At 41.0% G+C, this 8,729-nt stretch overlaps 1 protein-coding gene across 1 annotated transcript; it reads left to right on the forward strand.

Annotated features, from left to right (window-relative positions):
- Positions 1-308: 308 nt before the first annotated feature.
- On the forward strand, positions 309-3,885 carry LOC147638574 (uncharacterized). The gene is made up of 3 exons (XM_086798489.1): positions 309-1,623; positions 2,075-2,454; positions 2,657-3,885. The coding sequence occupies exons 1-3, from the start codon at positions 1,521-1,523 to the stop codon at positions 3,347-3,349; spliced, it is 1,176 nt and encodes a 391-aa protein (XP_086654615.1). The 5' UTR covers positions 309-1,520; the 3' UTR covers positions 3,350-3,885.
- The last annotated feature ends 4,844 nt before the right edge of the window (positions 3,886-8,729 follow it).

Below are 8,729 nucleotides of genomic sequence, written 5' to 3' on the forward strand. Positions count from 1 at the left end.
AACCGTCCTTGAAACCCTCCTTGAAAGTGTGCATGGGTAGTAGAAACCCTCCTTGAAAGTGTGCATGGAGGAGGAGGAGGAGCTTCATAGTAGTGGGCACACACCAAGGCAAAGGTTTGTCGTGAAGCCAAAAGGGAAAGCCCAAGGCCGGCAAGCGCTAGATTCTCTCTCTCCCTCTCTTTTTGTCTTGTCATGGGCGTCATGTTGTTTATGGTTTTTTTTCTGCCATCTCTCTTCCTTAGCTGCCATCGCCACACCCCACCTCGCTTTGCACGCCCCCCCCACCACCCCACACACACACCCACACCCACTTTGTCCCCCTCCCTTGAAAACAACCCACCTTGCAGAACGCTCTCCTATCACCACCATAGCCCGCCTTTCCTGATTTATATTGACAATTGCCTTGCCACCCTTGTAAGCAACATTCCCTTTTGCCTCCTCTCCTTGTCCTTTGCTCAAACATCTCACACTCATCTTAAAACCTCTAATCCAAGTTCTTTCATCTCTTCTGCTCCTCTCCACCATCGTTGTGAATGACTCATACAAAACCTTGGATTCAGGTGGCAGCTAGGCGGATTAACAAAGAAGCCCATCACATAATCATGGGAGTCCCTTAGCCAATTCCCCTTCTTCAACATTACAATCTTTGCCAAGATAGATCAGCTCTAATTTAAGCAGCTCCGTAATCCCATTTAATCTTCTTCTTCTTCCATGCATTACTCAGAAACAGAGAGTCAACAGACTATGCTGATCCAAAGGTCCAACCCAGACATCTTCAAGGTTGCACTGGACGGCTTCGTGGTGGTGGATATTGCGCTGCTGCTCCGTCGCTTGTTTCCTCCAGCCTAATAAGGTGTCATCAATCCTTGGAACATACTGGGTTTTAAGTTCTCTTTTTCTTCTGCACCAAGCTATAGCAATGGATGCCTTCTATGTTATGGATCCTAAGCTCTGAGAGGATTCCGTTGCTTGTGGGGGAAGCTGGGCTAGTTAGGCTTTATTTCCTGATTACTATATCTGATTGGGTCTCTAATTGGGCCTTGTTTCTATATCACTGTAGCTAATTGGACGCTTATCATCTTAGAAAACTGGGTGCATCGTTATAGCAAATTGCTGCAGTTGCCAACCAATATTGAAGCCATTTTATGTCAAGATTAATGTGTGATAATTTTCATAACCTGTCTAGAAGGCATATATATCTTGGGTTGTATCGCTAATCCTGAGATGAGCTTTGTATGGGTAATATCATCTCATTGCATATTTATTCTGAGCCTATATAGCTTGTTATATTAACAATATAGAGGCATTGCATGCTTGTGGATCATAAGCTTTTAAGAACCTTACTGTTGATATATTTTCTGGTGGGTTGCATTAAGATACCTTATTTTATATCTATCATCAACACATGTGCACTATAGTTTAGATCCAAAGTTGTAGAGATTTGGGTTTATATTGAGCCATTTGCTTGTAAGGGAAATCAACCACAGTGATTGTTCATAAACAAGGTGAAAGTTAAGGAAATGATGCACAAGCCCCCCACTAACCTTCTGAAGAGAAGCCACATCACCACCAGGAATATGATGATGCCAATGCTTACGTCAGCAGCATCACATCTGCTTGAAGGTGCATAAACAACTTACCTCTCCTTTTACTCTTTTATTATGTATTTAGCTAATCTCTGCCTTGCAGTTAGCTGATCTCTGCCTTGTGGTTGTGGGTTTTCCTTTGTAATAGCTTTTGGTGCTTTCCAAACACATTGCTTTTTTTGTGCTGGTTATTCTTAACTTACTTTGTGCCCAAGATTTTTCTCTTTTTTTTTGGGGAGTGATTTAACTGTAAGCAGACCTAAGAGTATAACTAGACCTCATTAAGCAAAACCCATCTCCTGTGCAGTGAATGATATCATACATTTTTTTTAAACTTGATGCCCCTAGGTTTCCTAACAACTGCATGACATGTGCAGATATGTCTTATAGAAACTATAGAACAATTGCAATAATGGGTTTTGTTGTTGTGTTCCTGCTGATGCAAGAAGCACTAATGGATCAATGTGTTTGTGTCTGGACTTGATCAGGCCCATACCTACTCGCGGCTTTTGATGAATTTTGTGGATTGCCCACCATCTCCAGACAGCCAATTCAGACCTCCTTGATTGAACATCCTGCGAGTCATATCAGTCAAAGTTCGGACCAAGAAAATGAGCCTGCGAGGAAGAAGCGTCTCACTGTGGACCAGACAAAATCTTTAGAGTGTAGCTTTGCTGTGGATAGCAAGTTGGAGCCAGAGAAAAAGAACCAGCTGGCAGTTGAGCTTGGTCTTCAGCCAAGGCAAGTCGCCATATGGTATCAGAATAGACGTGCTCGAACCAAGACAAAACATCTTGAAGAGAAGTATGATGCCCTACAGATGCAATATCAAGGAGTTCTTGAAGAGAACAGGAAGCTTGAGGCAGAGGTGATAATTGATTAAAATTATTTCTTGGCATTACATCATAGACCACATTGTTCTTTTGTCTTTTTGGTTGTGGGGTATGCATTATGTTCTTTGGCCTTTTGGTGGTGCAATAGAGCCACTTGGGCCCCCACCTAACTCATAGAGCACAACATGAGATAGAGATTTCTTTTGATGATTCTAATCTGTGTGTGACAAAGCGCAGGTCATCAAACTGAGGGAGCAGTTGGGGCTGCAGGAGAAGGCAAAGCTCGGTGCAAAAGAAGTCAAGACTTTTGTGGAGAAGAAGCAAGAAGCAGCAACATCAACAAATAACTACAAGGACTACTGCAAGAAACCAACAAGCCAAGGTGCAGCATTGAGTACAAATAAAGATGTCGTCGCATTCCAGATGGGGCGACAACAAGAAGAAGATGATGTTATGGATGGAGGAGACGGTGAGGAGACTCTAGGAGAAACTGAAGCAGAGTCAGAGGAGATCTCATGTGCAACTGCCCAAAATGAATTGGCAATTGATGCAAACAGCCCAGCTAGTGATTGCAACTTCCACCAAGTCAACACCACCACCAAACCTGGATCTGAAACACAAGCCATGCATCCTTATGTGCAACAACAACAGGAGGTTTATGGTATTGACTACCAAGTCCTTAACTATAATCATTATCATCATCATCAACAACAACAACAACATCAACTTCTTCAGCAGTTCCAACAGCAATACAACCTTAACAACTTTAACCAGTTGGTGGGTGATGTCAACAAACTTGAGAATGAAGGGTACCTTGCACATCCCACAACAGTACTGGCCCAAGTAGATGACCATCTTTTCAATGATTATCGATTCAACCTCGAAGACGAAACCGCCTCCCTCTACTTTGACCTCGCTACTCAAGCCTGATTGGATGCTTTATACTCAACAACTCTCTATTAGTAGGCTATGGCACTATGTAAACAGCAAACTGCGTGTGTGTTTGTTTTTGTGTGTACATTGGCTGCATTTATTGCTATATTATGCTAAAGTAAGTGCATGGCTACATCTATGTGAGCAATAAAGATAGGATGAAACAGCCTATCTCACCTTACAACGCAAGCTTGAACTCTTAAAGATGTAGGAAGACGTTTTCAAATGCTATATACAGGAAGTGCAGTGGCCAAATGGATGTGTAGGCTAGAAATAAGATGAAAATCAAGCTTGAATGCCACACTACTATCAGGGGGACTCCCAAGGCACAGTTTAACTACACAATTGAAAATTTCAAAGGACTAGTTGAGGAGAAGTTGAAAACCTTTGTAATAATACTGAGTTAATCTATTTTTCTTAGAGCAATAAGGCTATTTTCTTCAAGTTTCTAGCTTCATTAAAAATTGAGAGCAAATGTGTATGTTTCCTAGTGGTGGGAATACTCTGCAAGTTTTCCCAATACTGGTGGGAATACCCTGTTAAGCCAAATCACTTTGTGCTCGTGAATAAATATCCTCAAGTTTTAATGTTTCATGAAGGTAGTGTTACATGTGTAGTGATGATGAGCAATTATCGATAACACATAATTAACACATGTAATTAGGATAAATTTATGTTAGGTGATTTTGTGTGTATACAATTGTTTAAATCTAATTTCTGCACACACACACACACCCACCCCCCGGCCCCTCCTCCCCCTACTATCATTAGGCGTGTGCCTACCCTACTTGTTTGATGCTACCATTTGTAAAAAAGCCAGAAACATCACACTTTAATCTAACAAAGGCGAGGGGGTGGCCAATGAAGGGATCACTAATCAATTTCGCCTAAGGTTCATACTAAGGTATGAATGTTAGAATTAATTAAGTTGTGTAGCAACTCTAAATAGAAACATTATGATACCATGTTTGGAGAAATGAGGCTATGCTCAAGATTCTAAAAGAGATGTGTAGTAAGAGTGAGGAGAAGGAGCAAGAGAGAGAGTGGAAGGCACTAGCTACACACACAAGATATCCTACAAAATGTTTGTACATCTTACATTATTAAGATGGTATTTGTACACGTGAGTTATAGCGAAGTACCTAGGATCTCTATTGCAAGAAAGGGATCTAGGGATAGAGATGGAGATTGCTCTCATGAAGAGAGTACCACCATAGATCCGCTTGTCATAGTAGGGAGTAGCACCTAGACATGGGAAGCCTATCATGACATAGCCTTGCACTCAATAGCATGGAGTACACACATGTGCTGCTCATGGGAGTAGCCACCATGAAAGCTTGGGCCATAAGCTCCAAGAAGATAAAGTGTATAATGATCCAAGATAACAAAAGGGTACAATAGTCCTAGGGCTAATGCCTTTTATAGTCCCTAAAGCACCATATGCCCAAATCCCACATTCATGTGGATGTGCATCCTAAAATCACTTTGTTACAAACCATCCCCTCTTATAATGATTTCATCCTCGAAATTGAAGGTTTCCGTGCACAAATAAACACATACAAAAGGCTATATAAAAAAGCCAAAAATCACCCATAACTAGGTGTTGATGTGGAGGCAAAGCATCCCCTCCTACAATGATTTCATCCTTAAAATCGAAGGGTTGTCATACACAAATAAACATATACAAAAAGCTATATACAAAATCCAAAAATCAACCATAAATAGGTATTGATGTCGAGGCAAAAACATGATTCATATGATGTCGATGCCAAAGTCGCATGAGCCCCTAAGATCAAATGGAAAGGAAGATGGAATGCCATCGAAGATTAGGCTAACCATGTAACCACTTGGATCAAATGGGAATCTGAGCCATTCAAACTCCAAGAGAATGGCTCTCTAACCACCTAGGTCAAATGGTAAATATAAGAAATCTCAATGTCGATGATAATGAGACTAGCCATATATCCTCCTGGGTCAAATGGATAGCCATAGTACATAATTATAAAACATGCAGAAGAAGGTGGGTTAAGAAAGTATGCAAGGGTGAAACTATGGCGTGAATTCATGATGGTTTGGATCATATATTGAATATTCAATTGAGGGCTGCCAAACTTATCCATGGCTTTTGGAGATTGTATAAGGGTTGTTGATGTCTAGAGTATGCATCCAAGTAATTGGGAAGATTTGAGGTTTTTTTGGCACATTTTTAGGATTTGCATAGGGGTTGTTCAAATGCAAGTGATTTGGGAGCATGTTTTGGTGATTATTTAGGCTTGCTCACACATAGTGTGAGATTTCAGATACATTGGGAAGTTATGAGAATTTTTGGTGGTTGTTCACACGTGACCATGGTTATTATTTCTATTCTTCTTACTATTGCCATGGCACAAGCTATTTTTGTCTCATCGACATCACTTTGTTAACATCTTAGATCCCAATCATGCGACACATACCTTTGGTAATTCAAGGCTTAGAGCTCTAGATCTCGATCGTAGGAGATGCATACCTTTGTTACTTCAGAACTTAGACCTCTAGATCCTCATTTGTTGACTTCATTTTATGACGCAACGACATACTCATGCCATGGTTGGATGTACAAGCTTGGGGGTTTGATGCCTAGTTATTCGAGGCACTTGTTTGATGAGAGGGATGTATGTGCCTGATGGTCCAGATGATCTATATATGGAGACTTTATTGATTCATTGCATGGCCACCTTGACATGATGGTTTGGCATTGTTCTCATGGGATGATTCTTCTTTTGGCGACTTGCATGAGTGTCCTACACTCTTGATCCATCATGCTTGTGTTCTTGAGGATGTAGAATGTAGACTACTCCAACATAGATTCAGATGGTCACGATGATGTATATCACACACACACACACACACACACACACACACACACACACACAAACACACACACATGTTGATAGTGATGCACATACACATGATGATACACACATACACGATGATATTGATACACATGCACATGATGATATTGATGCACATACACATAATGATGACATTGATGCACATACACATAATGATGACATTGATACATATGCACGTGATGCACATGATGATGATGTATGTGGTATTGATGTGTGTGAGCTAGATCATGTGGACATGATCTCGAGGGTAGGCATAGCATCGACTATCGTGGTGGGTACACCTACGTCTACTTACCTTCCTAGGGATCATGGGGATGCATGAGACGTTGATAAGGGTCTATTAGAGGATCATGAGCATTTGATTAGTGATGCATCCATTGTTACATATGGGGTTGAGGATGGGGTTACTATACATCCATGTTGGGTGCACATTAATGGGGTCACTATAGGTCCATACCGTAAGAACTATGGAAAAATCTTTGATTTGTGCACTTGATTTGTATGGATCTTTGATTAGGTGATCCACTCCATTTTTTTTATATGTATAAGCCATAACACTTGTTGTTTGCACAAGATTTTGTGGTTGAGCTAGCATACTTCTTTTATATGTATAAACCATAACACTTGCCATTTGCACATTTGCACAAGAGTTTGTGGTTGAGCTAGCATACTTCCGTGAGTGGGTTTTTTGCCACTCAGAGGTCCTTGACAAAGGAAACATTGTACTATGACCATGGACCTCCTCCCTATTGAGTTAATGTTGTGTCATTTCCACTGAGAACATTGGTCTTTAAAACTAATACAATATTGGCATGGCTCCTTGCAAAATGTAGAAGTCGAGCACAATATCATCTATACAGTGCCTCATAGTAGTCAATGTTTGATTTCTTGTGAGGATATTCACATTTCCTTGAGATCAACGCCTGATAAGCTTAGTAGGAGGTGGTTGTGATGGTAAGATTGGTGGCGGTATTGTACATTAGGGGTATTGTCTATACATACCCCTTGGATAGTTTGTCACATATTATATATGGGGCCTACAATTGGGTTAGTATGAATAGGTGTTGTTGGTAAAAGGAAAGGTTTCCATATCACAATGTAATTAAGCTGTTGGTAAAAGGAAAGGTTTCCATATCGCAATGTAATTAAGCTGTTGGTAAAAGGAAAGGTTTCCATATCGCAATGTAATTAAGCTGTTGGTTGTGGTCTTCGGAACCTACATATGGTGGTATCAGGATTTCCTAAATGCATACATTGAGAACAATAAAGTAATGTGTGGGTGGTAGATGTGGGCACTCATCAGTATGATCATATCTGCATATCAAACACTGAATTAGCTCTCTTCTTAGGTAGAGATGTGTGTTACCTAGGGGCTCTCATAACTTTTTTAGCTCAACTGGCTAGGGTAACTCACACATGCTATATCTTTAAACTCTATAGCCATTTTATGTATCCCAATGAAAGCTAGTTTGGATAAGAGTGGATAATCATGCATCTTTGAGTATCGTACTCCCTTACGGAAACATGGCAATAGTTGATCCATCAACCTCTCCCCTATAGTTTATACCGAGAGACCCAACAAGCGTAGTTGCAGCAAACAGGACATGTATCTTTCAATGTACTAACAGGAATAAATGTTCCACAATACTCACACAACGGCAAGCACACACAGTGCAGTCATCAGGAGTCCTGCCATCCGCCACCACAAGAGCCCACCTATGGAAGTGCCTTTACCATGGAACCAAGTTCCAACTCTTCTCCATTTAGACCTCTCCGTTTAGATGAGGAACAAGGAATGCATGGAAGGTAAAGAGCCAATGTTAGGGAATACCTCCTTATACAAAGGGATCCACAAGGGCATTCATTGCACATGTCCTTAGATGTTGACAGTCTTAAAGCTAGACTCGCGGAGGACTAGTGCCATTGGAAAAACCTCGTAGCCCAGCCCCATAGACAAAGAGATCCTATACCCTAGAGAGAGGATCTCACACAACCACCTCCTTATGTTCCACCACCATGTGAATACATAGAAGACATGCTTTAAATGGCATTCAAAATGGGAAGGGGGTTTGCAACCAACATAGCACCTAGAGGATCGGAGTTGGGCAAAACCAAGCCAATCCACATCTCAAGGATGATGATAAAATTTGATGGAATTGGAGATCCCATTCAGTTTCCTAGCGAAGCTTAATTAGATTTGCAAGGCCATGGGACAAATTATGATGATCCCACCAAGATCTTTCGATTCAGACTTTGCTAGCAAAGCAAGCCAATGGTTTAGGTCACTAAATCCACTTGAAAAGGCTAGCTTACTATGAGGTCTTGAGACACACTATCATAGTGGCATTCTTTCCCAATGGAGCCCCATTGCACATATTTATAACCTCAAGAATTAGGAGGGAAAAACAATGCGAGATTATATTGCTAGAAACAAGTATCTCCACATGAGATGTAGCACTCGCGAGTGAAAGACTAATGACTTATCT

Source organism: Cibotium barometz, chromosome 5, assembly GCF_041138505.1.
Source record: "Cibotium barometz isolate CiBa-2024 chromosome 5, ASM4113850v1, whole genome shotgun sequence".
In the NCBI taxonomy this organism is placed as follows: domain Eukaryota; kingdom Viridiplantae; phylum Streptophyta; class Polypodiopsida; order Cyatheales; family Cibotiaceae; genus Cibotium; species Cibotium barometz.

Coding starts and splice junctions, on each gene's coding strand:
- LOC147638574 (XM_086798489.1), top strand. CDS start 1,521: ATGATGCACAAGCCCCCCACTAACCTTCTGAAGAGAAGCCACATCACC. Junction 1,624..2,074: donor AGCATCACATCTGCTTGAAG/GTGCATAAACAA, acceptor GGACTTGATCAG/GCCCATACCTACTCGCGGCT. Junction 2,455..2,656: donor ACAGGAAGCTTGAGGCAGAG/GTGATAATTGAT, acceptor GACAAAGCGCAG/GTCATCAAACTGAGGGAGCA.